This window comes from Chrysemys picta, chromosome 2 (assembly GCF_011386835.1).
Source record: "Chrysemys picta bellii isolate R12L10 chromosome 2, ASM1138683v2, whole genome shotgun sequence".
Taxonomy (NCBI): Eukaryota; Metazoa; Chordata; order Testudines; family Emydidae; genus Chrysemys; species Chrysemys picta.
Genome location: NC_088792.1, coordinates 218,710,182 through 218,727,988, shown reverse-complemented (window position 1 = coordinate 218,727,988; position 17,807 = coordinate 218,710,182). Strand labels below are relative to the sequence as shown.

Here is a 17,807-nt window from a genome sequence, read left to right as displayed (position 1 = left end):
ATCAGCCATGCCATCAGGGGCTCATTCACCTGCACATCTACCAATGTGATATATGCCATCATGTGCCAGCAATGCCCCTCTGCCATGTACATTGGCCAAACCGGACAGTTTCTACGCAAAAGAATTAATGGACACATCTGACATCAGGAATCATAACGTTCAAAAACCAGTAGGAGAACACTTTAACCTGTCTGGTCATTCAATGACAGACCTGCGGGTGGCAATTTTGCAACAAAAAAGTTTCAAAAACAGATTCCAACGAGAAACTGCTGAGCTTGAATTGATATGCAAATTAGATATGATCAATTTAGGCTTAAATAGAGACTGGGAATGGCTGAGCCATTACAAACATTGAATCTATCTCCATTTCTCCATACTCTCACACTTCTTATCAAACTGTCTGTACTGGGCTATCTTGATTATCACTTCAAAAGTTTGAAACCTTACTTAATTGGCCTCTCAGAGTTAGTAAGACAACTCCCACCTTTTCATGCTCTCTGTATGTGTATATATATCCTCAATATATGTTCCATTCTATGCATCTGAAGAAGTGGGCTGTAGCCCATGAAAGCTTATGCTCAAATAAATGTGTTAGTCTCTAAGGTGCCACAAGTACTCCTGTTCTTTTTGCGGATACAGACTAACACGGCTGCTACTCTGAAACCTATCTTTTGCTTCAGCTAACTTATTTCTTGCAGTAATGCTGAATCCAGCTAGGAGGAGCTTCAGGCAAACTAAGCATCTTCAGCCTTAGATTCAATCTGCAACAAAACCAACTGGCTAGTAGCGAAGATACTTTTTCTAACAAGAAAACAAATCCCATATAGATTCCCTTCAAGTTCAAATTAAAATAATCATTAGGATACTACTAAATATTTTACAATTTTATTGATTTCTCTGAATCAGGGGTAGGCAACCTATGGCACGGGTGCCAAAGGCGGCACGTGAGCTGATTTTCAGTGGCACTCACACTGTCCAGGTTCTGGCCACTGGTCCCAGGGGCTCCGCTGCTGGTCTGGGGTACCGGCCGCCAGCTTCCTGCCAGCTGGGGTTCCAGCCACCGGCCACACTCAGCTCGCTGCCGGCCCCGGGGGCTTCGCTGCCGGGCTGAGATACCGGCTGCCGGCCCCCTGCTGGCTGGGGTTCCGTCCACCGGCCCTGCTCAGCCCGCTGCCGGCCCCAGGTCCCGGCCACCGGTACGGGGGGCTCTGCTGCTGGACTAGGGTCCCGGCCACCGGCCCAGGGCTCTGTAGCCTGCTGGGGCTGTGAGGGGTGCAGACAGGGGCAAGAGAGGGCACAGCTCAGCACCCCCACTTTAAAAATTGTTCCAGCGCCATTGTACAGAGATATTTTTAAATCCTGATTTGCTCCATACATCACTATCACGCCATGTGGAACAGCGCACTGCGTTTGACATTGAGATTAGAATGTACATGCAAGAACTGGAATCAGAATTTTCTGATAGATTTCAAGATTTCAAGCAATTTGGCCCAATGTTTCCTTTTCTAATTAAATCTGAAAAATTCAACGAAAGCAACTTGGATTTGTCTGCATTTCAGTGGATGGGTGTTGAAGATTTCGAAACGCAGCTCATTCAGTTAAAAAGCTCAGAATTGTGGGCATCAAAGTTTGGAGATCTGCAGAGTGCACTTGAAGCTACCGAGAGAGATCACGGGGCCTCTATTCTGACCTGCTGGATGTTCCTGCCAGTGAAATTTAACTGTTTGAAGAAAATTGCATTTGCAATGTTTTCAGCATTTGGATCCACATACCTGTGTGAACAGGTATTTTCACACATGAAATCTGTCCTCTGTCCCCAGGGCCAGCTCCAGGCACCAGCTTGGCAAGCAGATGCTTGGAGCGGCCACTCCGGAGAGGGGCGGCAGGTCCAGCGATTCGGCGGCAATTCGGTGGATGGTCCCTCACTCCCGCTGGGAGCGAAGGACCTTCTGCCGAATTGCCGCCGCAGATCGCGATCACAGCTTTTTTTTTTTTTTTTTGGCTGCTTGGGGCGGCCAAAACCCTGGAGCCGGCCCTGTCTGTCCCTCTCGGAGCCAGTTAACAACTGATCACTCAGAAGCCTGCGTGCAGTTTAAAGTATCCAAATATGTGCCAGACATTGGAAAACTCAGCAAGGAAAATCAAGGGCAAGGATCACACTAAACTGATAAGATCTGCATTTTAATTTAATTTTAAATGAAGCTTCTTAAACATTTTAAAAACCTTATTTACTTTACATACAACAATAGTTCAGTTATATATTATAGACTTATAGAAAGAGACCTTCTAAAAACATTAAAATGTATTACTGGCACGCGACACCTTAAATTACAGTGAATAAATGAAGACTCGGCACACCACTTCTGAAAGGTTGCCGACCCCTGTGCTAAAGAAAATCAAGATATTTTCTAAAACTGCCAGTGTGTTCAATCCAGGTGTAGGAGGGTACTGCAGTCATGTTGTGAAACAGATTTATTTTACAATTTTTTTCATTATGGTTGTTTGCAGTGTTGTTGTAACTGTGTTGGTCCCGGATATGAGAGAGACAAAGTGGATGAGGTAATATCTTTTATTGGACCAACTTCTGTTGGTGGACAGGACAAGCTTTCAAGCTTCAAAGAGCTCTTCTTCAGGTCTGGAGAAGATAACCAGAGAGTCTAAGCTAGATGCAAGGTGGGACATTGTTAAGCATAAGGGGTTCAACCACGCTGTAGAAGATCACTTAAAATGAAGTGAGTAATTTATAGTTGACATTTCTGCACATAGCTTTTCAAGCAGCTATCTTGTTAAAAAATACTGTCCATAATGGTCAGCATCTAACATCCTCTTCCCTCTGGAGAATTTACTAAATAAGACAGGACTATGGAAGCCTTTAGGCTTCTGTCTATCAGAAGATTGCATGCATGTTCTGAAGAATTTTAGGTTATGTATTACCTAAGGTGGAGATGATAGAATCTTCATCCTTAGAGGTTTTTAAGGCCCAGCTTGACAAAGCCCTGGCTGGGATGATTTAGTTGGGGTTAGCCCTACTTTGAGCAGGAGGTTGGACTAGATGACCTCCTGAGGTCTATTCCAACCCTAATCTTCTATGATTCTAAGAGTCTTATTAAGGAATCAAAATCCTACAGTAGAACCTCAGCGATATGAACACCAGATTTATGGACTGACTGATCAAGCGGACACCATGTGGAACCGGAAGTAACCAATCAGGCAGCAACAGAGACAAAAAAAAGCAGCAGCAAATACTGTACTGTGTGTGTATTGCATCTTAAAGGTAAGCACACCTGGGCTGCCTGTCCCCATCCCCACGCACGGGGCACCCACTTACAGCTAGGAGTTGAAGACACTGATATTCCCAGGCAAAGTTGTGACTTGCCGCAAGGCAGCCAGAGCAGGAGCAGTACTGGGGTCTGCGCTGCTTTCCTGTAAGCCATGAGTGTTATTTTCACCCCCTGGCTGAGGAGGGGGCTCTGTTTTCAAACCCCTAACCTTCCCTCCCCCCACTGTTGAGGGGACGAGATGTTATCACCACCCCGGGTTGGGAGTGGGACAAGCTTGCCTGCAAGGACGTTGCCTAGCTGTCTCTGGAACCTGGCCCAGAGTGTGAACTGCTGGAGCCTGAGCTGCGTTTTGTTCAGAGTTACAAACATTTCAGAGTTATGGACAACATGCATTCCTGAGGTGTCTGTAACACTGAGGTTCTATCGTATTACACTTTTCTCTCCTTGACTCCTACCCCATATGACTTTGTAAAAATTCACAATAGTGATAGCCTCAGAAAAGATGAGAAAGCATTATAATGTTATTTGTATTACAATAGTGCCTAGAGGCCCTAAGGGAGATGAGGGTCCCATTCTGGCAGACTCTGCCCTGGAGATTTGAAAGTCCAAGACCCAAGTCCTGTGAGTGACCACATGTAGGTGCACTGCGGCACCTGTGCACAGCCCCATTGAAGTCACATACAGGACCAGTGCCTAAAGAGATACAAGGATGAAAGACAGGAAGCATTATTATCCCCATTTTACAGATGGAGAACTGAGGCAGAGAAATGTTAATTAGTCTACCCAAGATTACACAAGAAGTCTGTGGTCAAGCTGGGAACTGAACTCAAGTGTCCTGAGTTACAGATCAGAACCTTAACCATGAAAACATTCAGATGTTTGCATCCTTATTTGAACCAATGGAAGACTTCACAATGACACATCATTGTTCCTCTCTACACAACCCTTCTCCACAGCAGGCTACCTTTTACCTATAGTTGTCCAGTTGTCTTCTTGGAGCAGGTCCAGTACCTCTCCCCAATACATTCAGGAGAAGAAAGAAGGCCATTCTTGCAGCTACAGGGGTATCTCCCATTTTAATCTCCTATGGGGGAGGGGTCCCTTATCCCCCTAATTTACTCCATATATGCTTCTCTCCTCACTCATCTCCACAGATTGTCTTCCCCCTAAATGATTGCTTGTTGCTCCTTCTTCCATTTGATTCAGTGTGTCCTACCAGGTCTTGACTTTTATTCAGTGTGTAATACTCTACATACTGTAGAAATAATTTCATTTCAAGTTTTCCCAGGCAGTAGGGCTTGGACATGCATTTGTACTTATTTAGTTTCACGCTGGTTGTCTGCCTCTCAAAAACTGCCAAGTGAGGGGAACAAGCACTGGAAGATGCATGGTTTTTCCCACTTGAAATCTTTATTATGCAAGCCACTCCAAATTTAGTAACAAGGAAAGCTAAGTGTTCCTTCCAGTTTTCAGGGCATGCACTTAAACAACTGGACCTTATCAAAAGGAATATCTAGAGTATTTTTTTTCTTCTCATAAAACATAAGAAAAGCAAGATCTTTGATTCTAGAGCTACAAACCTTTTTTCCTGCTCCTTTAATTCAGGAAAAAAACAAGGGAACCTATTTCCCTTTAGAGGAAAATAAGTAAAATTTGTCAGAGAATTGGGCTAGAGTTTTAATCCTACCCCTCTCTGACAGGCTTTAAAGCCTCACAAAGCCTTTAAAGCCTCTCCCTCGGATACAGATTTTTTCTCTACTGTTTTTCCCTACTCTAAAACACCACCACACCCAGGCCACCTCTTTTATCCCTACTTCCTAACAACTTATAGCTAGAGGGCCCACACTGACTGGCAACTGAGTTTCTGTGGGGTCAGACACAGAATAGAATTGGAATACCTCTACCTTCTCCCCTTTTATTAATTCCTCAAACGCACCTTTCTATGATGAATACAGCTTTTTTAGGAGCCTTAGAACACTGATTATTGGAAAGCAGAAATGAACATCTACATTTTCCCTTTTCCAATAGCAAGTCCATGTCTGGCTGAGCACAGCAGCATACATACAACCTATTACAGGCAGCTGCATCTCAACACACTGCATACATCAAACATACAAACTTCCACTTTCTTCTCCAGGCTACCCTGGGGTATTTAACTTTACTACCCATCAAAGGGTATGTCTACACTACGGGATTAATCCGAATTTATATAATTCGAATTTGGGAAACAGATTGTATAAAGTCGAAATGTATCCGGCCACACTAAGCACATTAATTCGGCGGTGTGCGTCCAAGTACCGGGGCTAGCGTCGATTTCTGCAGCGTTGCACTGTGGGTAGCTATCCCATAGCTATCCCATAGTTCCCGCAGTCTCCCGCGCCCATTGGAATTCTGGGTTGAGATCCCAGTGCCTGATGGGACAAAAAACATCGTCGCAGGTGGTTCTGGGTACAGCCTCACCTCCTTCCTCCCTCCCTCCCTGCATGAAAGCAACAGACGGCAGACAACCATTTCGCGCCTTTTTTCCGGGGTGAACACTGCAGACTCCATACCACGGCAAGCATGGAGCCCGCTCAGCTCAAGACAGCAGTCATGAACATTGTAAACACCTCGCGCGTTCTCGTGGAGTTTATGCTGAGCCAGGACCAGAAAAACGAGGCGAGGAGGCAGCGGCGGCGGCAGCGCAGCGACAAGCATGATGAGGACATGGACATGGACACGGACACAGAATTCTGTGAAACCACGGGCCCCGGTGCTTTGGAGATCATGTTGTTAATGGGGCAGGTTCTATCCATGGAACGCCGATTCTGGGCAAGGGAAACAAGCACAGACTGGTGGGACCGCATAGTGTTGCAGGTGTGGGATGATTCCCAGTGGCTGCGGAACTTTCGCATGCGTAAGGGCACTTTCATGGAACTTTGTGACTTGCTGTCCCCTGCCCTGAAACGCCAGAATACCAAGATGAGAGCAGCCCTCACAGTTGAGAAGCGCGTGGCGATAGCCCTGTGGAAGCTTGCAACGCCAGACAGCTACCGGTCAGTCGGAATCAATTTGGAGTGGGCAAATCTACGGTGGGGGCTGCTGTGATGCAAGTAGCCAAAGCAATCACTCAGGTGCTGCTATGAAAGTTAGTGACTCTGGGAAATGTGCAGGCCATAGTGGATGGCTTTGCTGCAATGGGATTCCCTAACTGTGGTTGGGCGATAGATGGAACCCATATCCCTATCTTGGCACCGGAGCACCAAGCCACCGAGTACATAAACCGCAAGGGGTACTTTTCAATGGTGCTGCAAGCACTTGTGGATCACAAGGGACGTTTCACCAACATCAACGCGGGCTGGGCGGGAAGGATTCATGACGCTCGCGTCTTCAGGAACACTACTCTGTTTAAAGGGTTGCAGCAAGGGACTTACTTTCCGGACCAGAAAATAACCGTTGGGGATGTTGAAATGCCAATAGTTATTCTTGGGGACCCAGCCTACCCCTTAATGCCATGGCTCATGAAGCCATACACAGGCAGCCTGGACAGGAGTCAGGAGCTGTTCAACTACAGGCTGAGCAAGTGCAGAATGGTGGTAGAATGTGCATTTGGCCGTTTAAAAGGTCGCTGGCGTTCATTATTGACTCGCTCTGACCTCAGCCAAAGAAATCTCCCCATTGTTATTTCTGCTTGCTGTGTGCTCCACAATCTCTGTGAAAGTAAGGGGGAGACCTTTATGGTGGGGTGGGAGGTTGAGGCAAATCGCCTGGCTGCTGATTACGCGCAGCCAGACACCAGGCCGATTAGAAGAGCACACCAGGAAGCGCTGTGCATCAGAGAGGCTTTGAAAACCAGTTTCATGACTGGCCAGGCTACAGTGTGAAATATCTGTTTGTTTCTCCTTCATGAAAACCTGCCCCCTTTATTGACTCATTTTCTGTAAGGAACCCACCCTCCCCCTTCCCCCAGCTTTCTTTCAAACCAAATAAAGTCACTATCATTTAAAACTCATTTATTCTTTATTAATAGATTAGAAAAAGAGGGAGGGAACCCGGGTGGTATTTGGGAGGAGGATTGCTGGGAAGGAAAAAGCCACAAAGAAAAGGTTAAAAAAATGACAGCCTTTTGCTTGGGCTGTCTACTGGGGTGGAATGGGAAGGTGTACGGAGCCTCCCCCCCTCCCCCCCCCCCCGCGTTCTTACACGTCTGAGTGAGGAGGATATGGAACATGGGGAGGGGGGTATAGGGGCTGTAGCGGCAGTCTGTTTTCCTGCAGCTGTTCCTGAAGCTCCACCAGACGCCGGAGCATGTCTGTTTGCTCACGCAGCAGCCCCAGCGTTGCATCCTGCCTCCTCTGATCTTCCTGCCGCCACCTCTCATCTCGAGCGTCTCTCCTCTCCTCACGTTGGTCCCTCATGTCCTCACGTTGGTCCCTCCTGTCCTCACGTTCACTGGCTTCTTTCCTATACTTTGCAACCGTTTCCTTCCACTCATTCAGATGAGCTCTGTCACTGCGGCTGGATTCCATAATTTCTGAAAACATCTCGTCTCGCGTCTTCTTTTTACGACGCCTTATCTGTGATAGCCTTCGGGATGGAGGAGGGAGGCTTGAGGAATTTGCAGCTGCTGTAGGGAGGGGAAAGAAGAGAGAATTGTTTAAAAAGATACATTTTGCAGAACAATGCTTATACTCTTTCACGGTGACCAACACTATTCACATTACATAGCACATGTGATTTCTGTACAAGGTCGCATTTTGCCTCTTAATACTGAGTGCCTGTGGCTTTGCTGCTAGAGATCACAGGTCCGGGCAACAGAATTCGGCTTGCATGCGGCCATGGTAAGCCATTGTCTTACGGCTTCTGCGCCCTCCTTTCCCACATACCAAGCAAAGCCCGTAGAGTGCTGCGCTTTTTCTGTTTACATTCAGCAGCAGCAGAAAACAAACTAACCACCCCACCCCTCCCGCCATGAATTCTCTGGGATGATCGCTGTACCCCTCCCCCCACCACGTGGCTGGTATCAGGGAAGATCCCTGCAGGAACCAAACTAACCCCCCCCCCCCCGCAGCCCCCCTCCCGCCATAAATTCTCTGGGATGTTCACGGTGCCCCTCCCCCCACCGCGTGGCTGGTAACAGGGAAGATCCCTGCTAGCCAAACGCGAAAAGCTCAGGGCCAATTTCCCATCTGCGCTTGGCTAACTGTAGGGAAGGATTTATTTTCAGCCACAGGCAAACAGCCCAGTAGGAACAGCCACTTCTGTCCCCTTAATTAAGTTCCCGTATTTCAACCAGGTTACCATGAGTGATATCACTCTCCTGAGGATTACACAACAAGATAAAGAACGGATATTGCTTGAATGCCAGCAAACACCGGGACCATACGCTGCCAGGCTTTGTCAGGCAATGATACCAGATTACTTGCTGCAAGCATGGCGTGGTCAAGTGTCCTACCATGGAGGACGGAATAAGGATGCACTGCCCAGAAACCTTGTGGCAAGGCTTTTGGAGTACCTCCAGGAGAGCTTCATGGAGATGTCCCTGGAGGATTTCCGCTCCATCCCCAGACACGTTAACAGACTTTTCCAGTAGCTGAACTGACCGCGAATGCATCCCAAGTCCTCAGGGCAAAGTAATCATTAAAAACCGTTTGCTTTTAAAACAAGTTTTATATTTTAAAAGGTAAACTCACCTGAGGTCCCTTCCATAGGGTCAGGGTCTTGGGAGGGTTGGGAGGGTACTTCAGTCAGGCTGAGAAAAAGATCCTGGCTGTTGGGGAGAACGGAGTGCTGTGTGCTCTCTGCAAGCTCATCCTCCTCCTCCTCCTCTCCCCCATCGGCAGAATCCTCAGGTGTAGCTGATGAGACTATCCCCGACCCGGAATCCACGATCACAGGTGGGGTAGTGGTGGCGGCCCCCCCTAGAATTGCATGCAGCTCGGCGTAGAAGCGGCATGTCCGCGGCTCTGACCCAGAGCGACCGTTTGCCTCCTTTGTTTTTTGATAGGCTTGTCTGAGCTCCTTGACTTTCACGCGGCACAGATCTGAGTCCCTATTGTGGCCTCTCTCCATCATGCCCTTGGAGATTTTTTCAAAAGTTTTGGCATTTCGTCTTTTAGAACGAAGTTCTGTAAGCACTGAATCCTCTCCCCATACAGCGATCAGATCCAGTACCTCCCTCACGGTCCATGCTGGTGCTCTTTTTCGATTATCGGCCTGCATGGTTACCTGTGCTGATGAGCTATCTGTGGTCACCTGTGCTCTCCACGCTGGGCAAACAAGAAATGAAATTCAAATGTTCGCGGGGCTTTTCCTGTCTACCTGGCCAGTGCATCCGAGTTCGGATTGCTGTCCAGAGCGGTCACAATGGTGCATTGTGGGATAGCTCCCGGAGGCCAATACCATCGAATTGCGGCCACACTATCCCTAATTCGAAATGTTAAAATCGATTTTGGCGCTACTCCGCTCGTCGGGGTGGAGTACAGAAAACGATTTAAAGGGGCCTTTATTTCGAAATAAATGGCGTCGTTGTGTGGACGGTTGCAGGGTAAATTAGAATTAACGCTGATAAAACCGAATTAAAGTCGTAGTGTAGACCAGGCCAAAGACAGCTTCTTTAAAACGAACCTTGAAACACCAGTTTATTGAAAGCTGAAATAAACAGCAAAACAGAGCATATAGCTGGTACTAGCTACAGTTCATCTCCAGTATCTCAGCTAATTTATTAGAAAATCAATCGCATGTTTCAGACTTTAGAACATCTGATCCAAAGCAGCAATTGCTAATTGCTACAGTATAGCCAGACACACTTTCCTGATAATTTCCAAACTTTTAAGAAACAACATTCTAACCTAATTTTATTGCCAAGATAAGGGAGGCCCCCCAGTAAAGCCACCAGAACTGCAAACAAATTCACTGTCTTTGTTTTATTCTGGACTGTTATTGATCTTTGCAGGTATATCTGCTGCCGCTGGCATTAGTGACGGTCACCCGGAGAGAACTTGGGTCATAACCGAACACTATGATCTAAACTAACCCCGGGCGTGAAACCACCAGGGTGACCGAGCGGCTGCTAGAAGGGGCAGAAGGCGCGGGGACTCTCTCAGTGCGAGCCCCGTTTGCAAACTTTCCCCCAAGCCCAGCAACCCCCTGCACGCCGCACTGCTTATTAGCGGCAAACGCTGTCACGTGCTGCTGTGCAGCTCCAGCTCGCCTCGCCGCGGAGCTGGGCTGTGCCTGCAGGCAGGGGGGTAGTGGGGGCCGGTAGCGCACGCGCAGAAATGCGCCCGCAGGCACGTGGCGGGTTTTTGCAACGTCAGCACTTGTCGAAGCTCAGTCACAGTTTCTCCAGTTGACGCAGCGCGCGGTCGGCGCTGGGGCGAGGTGCGGGATGCGGCGCCGGCTGGGAGCGGAAGCGCCATGGGGAGCACAGGTGAAGGAGGGAGCGCGGGCCTCGCCAGGGGCGCTAGAGAGTGAGGGGGAGAGCAGGGCAAATAGGCGGGAACGCACTCGTCCTGCCTCTCCCCCTCCCCTCCTCCTCCCCGTATTCCTCAGTCACTCCCGCCCCCTCACAGACCCCTCCTCCACCCCTGCTGCCCCCACCCAAACCCCCACCCGGTGCTGCTCAGTAATCCCTGCACTGACACCGTGGGCTCTTCAGCGGCCGCTGCCCCCACAGACCTCCCTCCCTCCCTGTCCTTTCCCTGTGCTCCTCAGTCACCCCTGCACTTCTCCCCTGCCCAATTTTCTCAGTTACTGATTTCCTCTACCCCCACACCTAAATCACCCGGTGCTCTCGCCCCCTGCCCCCACACCTTGTCTTCAGTCACAGACCCTTGTCCCCCCTTCCTGTCCTTCTGGCCCTACACCCCATTTTCAGTTACACACCATGAAAAACACCCTGTCACCTGCACCTACACCCTGTCTTTCTCAGTAATCCCCAAACTTCTTGTTCTTAGTCACCTCTTAGCCCTCACACTTTGTCCTCAGTCACCCTTTCCTCCTGCCCAATCACCTACCTTGTCCTTCAGTCTCTTCAATTACACCCCATCATCTTCCTGCGCTTCCCCCTGCTTCCACACCCTGTCTCCCAGTCACATCCCCTCACTCTGCTACACCTTTCCCATTCACTCCCTCCTCTTCCTCATTATCTAACTCCCACTCAGCATCTGAATTGGAGTGTAGAGAAAGCAAGTGATGAGATCTGTGAGTTACTGCGAAGCAAGTCCATGGAAGACTTTAAGGGGAACAGTCCTGAAATAAATGGCGAGCCAGGGGAGTTGCTTGACAATCTGCATATGTAAATAGTTGGCAGATCCCAGTTTGTGATTAGATTCTTAGAGCTCAGCTAAACCCGGGGCTTGACTCTACCTTTTCTGTACCTTTTCCATGTTTAATGTATATTCTCCTGGAGTCCCTGAGATGAGTAAAGTTAAAGGCAAAACCCTTTTGTAATGTAAACGTATTCTGCAGACAACAGAAACCACATGCCTGCGTACCCCTAGAAAGCCAGGATCAGAGCCCTGGTCCTTCAGCTCTAAAACCAAAGGCCTCTACCCCTTGCCCTAAAGAAGTTATGCCTTAGTTGGCAATAGTATTGTGGGTCCCTTGGCATCTTTGGAAGCCATCTATTGCCCAGTCACACACAAAGAAAGCCGAAACATTATGCCTTGACTGTCATCTTGTGGACATTTTGACTATCACTTAATCTTGTGCTATTCCATTTACAGGGAGATGGAGATTATTCTTCTGCTGTGTTGGCCCTCCACCAGACAATGAATCTCTTCTAAGGTAAGCCATATTTTTGCTTCTGAAGAATTTGCCACTTCTGTCTGTAAGACACTATGTGGGTGGGAGACAGACAGGATCCAGTAATGAAGATGGAGAGTTTGTAGTCTAAAGCAATGAGGTGATCATAGAATCATAGAATCATAGATTATAGGACTGGAAGGGACCTCGAGAGGTCATCGAGTCCAGTCCCCTGCCCGCATGGCAGGACCAAATACTGTCTAGACCATCCCTGATAGACATTTATCTAACCTACTCTTAAATATCTCCAGAGACGGAGATTCCACAACCTCCCTAGGCAATTTATTCCAGTGTTTAACCACCCTGACAGTTAGGAACTTTTTCCTAATGTCCAACCTAGACCTCCCTTGCTGCAGTTTAAACCCATTGTTTCTGGTTCTATCCTTAGAGGCTAAGGTGAACAAGTTCTCTCCCTCCTCCTCATGACACCCTTTTAGATACCTGTAAACTGCTATCATGTCCCCTCTCAGTCTTCTCTTCTCCAAACTAAACAAACCCAGTTCTTTCAGCCTTCCTTCATAGGTCATGTTCTCAAGACCTTTAATCATTCTTGTTGCTCTTCTTTGGACCCTTTCCAATTTCTCCACATCTTTTTTAAAATGCGGCGCCCAGAACTGGACACAATACTCCAGCTGAGGCCTAACCAGAGCAGAGTAGAGCGGAAGAATGACTTCTCGTGTCTTGCTCACAACACACCTGTTAATGCATCCCAGAATCATGTTTGCTTTTTTTGCAACAGCATCACACTGTTGACTCATATTTAGCTTGTGGTCCACTATAACCCCTAGATCCCTTTCTGCCGTACTCCTTCCTAGACAGTCTTTTCCCATTCTGTATGTGTGAAATTGATTTTTCCTTCCTAAGTGGAGCACTTTGCATTTGTCTTTGTTAAACTTCATCCTGTTTAACTCAGACCATTTCTCCAATTTGTCCAGATCATTTTGAATTATGACCCTGTCCTCCAAAGTAGTTGCAATCCCTCCCAGTTTGGTATCATCCGCAAACTTAATAAGCGTACTTTCTATGCCAATATCTAAGTCGTTGATGAAGATATTGAACAGAGCCGGTCCCAAAACAGACCCCTGCGGAACCCCACTCGTTACGCCTTTCCAGCAGGATTGGGAACCATTAATAACAACTCTCTGAGTACGGTTATCCAGCCAGTTATGCACCCACCTTATAGTAGCCCCATCTAATTTGTATTTGCCTAGTTTATCGATAAGAATATCATGCGAGACCGTATCAAATGCCTTACTAAAGTCTAGGTATACCACATCCACCGCTTCACCCTTATCCACAAGGCTCGTTATTCTATCAAAGAAAGCTATCAGATTGGTTTGACATGATTTGTTCTTCACAAATCCATGCTGGCTGTTCCCTATCACCTTACCACCTTCCAAGTGTTTGCAGATGATTTCCTTAATTACTTGCTCCATTATCTTCCCTGGCACAGAAGTTAAACTAGCTGGTCTGTAGTTACCTGGGTTGTTTTTATTTCCCTTTTTATAGATGGGCACTATATTTGCCCTTTTCCAGTCTTCTGGAATCTCTCCCGTCTCCCATGACTTTCCAAAGATAATAGCTAGAGGCTCAGATACCTCCTCTATTAGCTCCTTGAGTATTCTAGGATGCATTTCATCAGGCCCGGGTGACTTGCAGGCATCTAACTTTTCTAAGTGATTTTTAACTTGTTCTTTTTTAATTTTATCCGCTAAACCTACCCCCTTCCCATTAGCATTCACTATGTTAGGCATTGCTTCAGACTTCTCGGTGAAGACCGAAACAAAGAAGTCATTAAGCATCTCTGCCATTTCCAAGTTTCCTGTTACTGTTTCTCCCTCTTCACTAAGCAGTGGGCCTACCCTGTCTTTGGTCTTCCTCTTGCTTCTAACGTATTGATAAAAAGTCTTCTTGTTTCCTTTTATTCCTGTAACTAGTTTGAGCTCATTTTGGGCCTTTGCCTTTCTAATCTTGCCCCTGCATTCCTGTGTTGTTTGCCTATATTCCTCCTTTGTAATCTGTCCTAGTTTCCATTTTTTATATGACTCCTTTTTATTTTTTAGATCGTGCAAGATCTCATGGTTAAGCCAAGGTGGGCTTTTGCCACATTTTCTATCTTTCCTAACCAGCGGAATAGCTTGCTTTTGGGCCCTTAATAGTGTCCCTTTGAAAAACTGCCAACTCTCCTCAGTTGTTTTTCCCCTCAGTCTTGATTCCCATGGGACCTTACCTATCAGCTCTCTGAGCTTCCCAAAATCTGCCTTCCTGAAATCCATTGTCTCTATTTTGCTGTTCTCCCTTCTACCCTTCGTTAGAATTGCAAACTCTATGATTTCATGATCACTTTCACCCAGGCTGCCTTCTACTTTCACATTCTCAACGAGTTCCTCCCTATTTGTTAAAATCAAGTCTAGAACAGCTTCCCCCCTAGTAGCTTTTTCAACCTTCTGAAATAAAAAGTTGTCTCCAATGCAGTCCAAGAATTTGTTGGATAGTCTGTGCCCCGCTGTGTTATTTTCCCAACATATATCCGGATAGTTGAAGTCCCCCATCACCACCAAATCTTGGGCTTTGGATGATTTTGTTAGTTGCTTGAAAAAAGCCTCATCCACCTCTTCCCCCTGGTTAGGTGGCCTGTAGTAGACTCCTAGCATGACATCTCCCTTGTTTTTTGCCCCTTTAAGCCTAACCCAGAGACTCTCAACACTTCCGTCTCCTATGTCCATCTCTACCTCAGTCCAAGTGTGTACATTTTTAATATATAAGGCAACACCTCCTCCCTTTTTCCCCTGTCTATCCTTCCTGAGCAAGCTGTACCCATCCACACCAAGATTCCAATCATGTGTATTATCCCACCAAGTTTCAGTGATGCCAACAATGTCATAGTTGTATTTATTTATTAGCACTTCCAGTTCTTCCTGCTTATTCCCCATACTTCTCGCATTTGTATATAGGCATCTAAGATACTGGTTTGATCTTTCCTCCCAGTTTTGTCCTGACTCTCCTTTCTCTCTGCCAATATAGCCCACACTCCCTCTTGTTTCCGACCCATCTCCCCGGTCTCCATATTCCCCACTTACCTGTGGGCTTTGCTCACCTGTCCCCGTCAAACCTAGTTTAAAGCCCTCCTCACTAGGTTAGCCAGTCTGTGGCCAAATAGGGTCTTTCCTCTCCTCGAAAGGTGAACGCCATCTCTGCCTGTGATAAAATACAGTTCAATACAAAATGTAAGCACATGATGTTATATGGTCATTAGAAAGGCTACAGTTTAGTCATGGGTATTTTTAATAAAAGTCATGGACAGATTATGGACAATAAACAAAAATTCACAGCCCGTTACCTGTCCATGACTTATACTATAAATACCTCTGTCAGGGAGCTGCTGCTGGGAAAGGGAGTGTCCGGGGCCAGCAGCACCAGTGGTCCCCGGGGTCAGCTGCACTGGCTGCTTCTCAGATGGTCCCCAGGCCAGCTTCTTGGTGCCGCCCGAGCAGCAGTCAGTGCAGCTGGCTGCAGAGCTGCGCCAGCATTGGCCGGTGGGCTGTCCCTGGGGCCACCTGAGCAGCTGGCCCTGGAAGTCACTACACTGGCTGCTGCAGAAGTCACAGAGGAGCGGAAAGTCACGAAATCCGTGACTTTCACGACCTCTGTGACCTACATGGAGCTCTACTCATTATAACTGGAATGAATTTCCAGTGTAGCAGACAGGTGGAACAAAGCATATTTAGGTAGAGAGAAAAGAAGAGTAGGAATGGATATAAGAGGAGATATAGGCTGGTATAGAGCTATGGAGAATTTTGAAAGTGAGGATGATAACTTTGGAAAGGTATACTGTGGATTTATACAAGCCTAACCCCATCAATTCAGTGCACCCTGAAAATCCTAAAACCAAGACTGTGAAAAATGAATACTGTACAACTTTTTCTTCTGTTTGGTAGTGAATGTTTGTATGTCGTTTCATAGGCTCCAAAAAAAAAAAAATAGTGGCTGCTCAGCACCCATCATCAGGCCCTTCCCCCCTCTCCCAGCACCTTCTGCTGATCAGCTCTTTCTCCCTCACCCCCAGCGCCTCCTGCCCGCTGCGATCAGCTATTCAGCGGTGTGCAGGAAGCGCTGGGGGAGGGGGAGGAGTGGGAAGGCAGGAAGAGGTGTGGGGAGGGGACGGGAAGAGGTCAGGCAGGGCTGGGCGATGTCAGAGGGGACTTCCCCAGATGCCGGGGAGTGGAAGGGGTAGGACCAGCCCCTTCAGGCTGCTGGGATGCTGCTCTGCAGTGTGGCGGGCTGGCGGCTGCCTGAGAGAGCCTGGCTGGGGAGGCAGCTTCCGCTCCCCACCTGGGCTTGGCTTCTGGGGACCAGGGGCAAGTGAGCCGGAGCCCCCACCCCTGGCACGTTTTCGGCTCTTTCAGTCGTGGTCCCCGGCAGCCGAGCCCGGGCGGGGAGTGGAAGCTGCCTCCACAGCCAGGCTCTTTCAGGTAGCTGTTGGGCTGCAGAGCAGCGACAAGGCGGGGGCAGTATTAGAAGTGGCTCCCTCCCGCTCCCTGCCTGGGCTCCCTCCCTCCAGGAAGAGCAGAGGAACGTGCTGGGGGGCGGGGGCAGGGGCAGGCACAGTGGGAGGACAGAGCCCCCACCAGGTAATGTGCGGCGGGGAGAGCGTGGTGGCCCTGGGCCGGGGGTGAGGGTGAGGGTGTTGGCCGAGGGGGGGCATATGATCTCCCATTTAAATCGTGCCCACCCACTATATGGAGGCACCAGTTGTCGATAGGGTGCCCTCGGGAGAGGGGGTGGAACAGGGGCAGGTAGAGGCGGGGCAAGGGTGTGGCTTTGGGGGAAGGAGTGTAGTGGTGGCGGGACCTGGGACAGAGCAGGTGTCGAGCTCCCCTTGCCGGAAAATCAGGAAGTCGGTGCCTATGTGCAATTTGTAAGTTTGTAAAGAGTTTTGAAGATTAAAAGCTTTATATAAGTACTAAATGTTATATTATTGGGGTGGCCAAACCGTGGCTTGGGAGCTGCATGTGGCTCTTTTACAGATAAAGTGCGTCTCGTGGAGCCCCACTGGCCCCCTCATTCTCTGCCTACCAGACTAGGTGGGGGAAGCTTGGGATTTCTGAACTGAGGCGGGGTGGTGAGGCTAGGGGCTTTTTGCCAGAGATGACTGGTGCGTGGTGAGAGTGGGGGGTTACAATTTAAAGGTTCCCCAACAGCTTGAGTCATGTCCTCCCCTGGGCACACCTCCCCTCTTACCATCAGCAGTTCTCCCTGAAGCTCCACGCTGTTTGCGGCTTTCTCTCCCCCCCAGCTGCAGCTCCCAGCTTGCCAACTCCAGCAGCTGCTGTGCAAGAAGGGGGCCTGGCGACAAGATGTGACCAAGCTGGGCCAGCAAATCCTGGCAAAATTCTGGGGGGGAATGTGACCCCGTATGTCCCCTCCCCCCGTCCAGCAGGGAGGAGGGTCTCAGAGCTTCAACCCTGGGGGGCATGCCTGCTAGGGCTCAGGGCTTCAGCAGGAGCAGGGCTGAAACCCGAGACCTCCCTCCCCAAAAGGCTAAAGCCCCAAGTTCTGGCAGGTGCTTCCCGGGAGGGCTGAAGTCCCGAGCCCCGGCAGGCACTCCCCGGCTCTTGAACTTCTGAAGATTGTCATATGCGGCTCGGAGGGTCAGTAAGTTTGGTTACCCCTGTTATATTACTTTAGGCCGGGCTAGCAGATGATTCAAATGTCTGACCTTTTTTTTTTTAAACACTG

The 17,807-nt window shown here is 48.5% G+C and overlaps 1 protein-coding gene across 4 annotated transcripts in view; it reads left to right on the top strand.

Annotated features, from left to right (window-relative positions):
• The first annotated feature begins 10,549 nt into the window (after positions 1-10,549).
• LOC101953832 (spermatogenesis-associated protein 21-like) overlaps positions 10,550-17,807 on the top strand; it is a 35,166-nt gene continuing 27,908 nt past the window's right edge. For 3 of the 4 annotated variants that reach the window (XR_010598848.1, XM_065585508.1, XM_065585509.1), the window contains exons 1-2: positions 10,553-10,692; positions 11,990-12,050. Coding sequence is in view for 3 of the 4 variants with exons in the window: in XM_065585508.1 (XP_065441580.1) it covers positions 10,680-10,692; positions 11,990-12,050 (74 nt within the window). In the remaining variant the exon portion in view is untranslated. Of the gene's footprint in view, positions 10,693-11,989; positions 12,051-17,807 lie in introns of all 4 variants that reach the window. The other variant, XM_065585510.1, reaches the window with a different exon arrangement.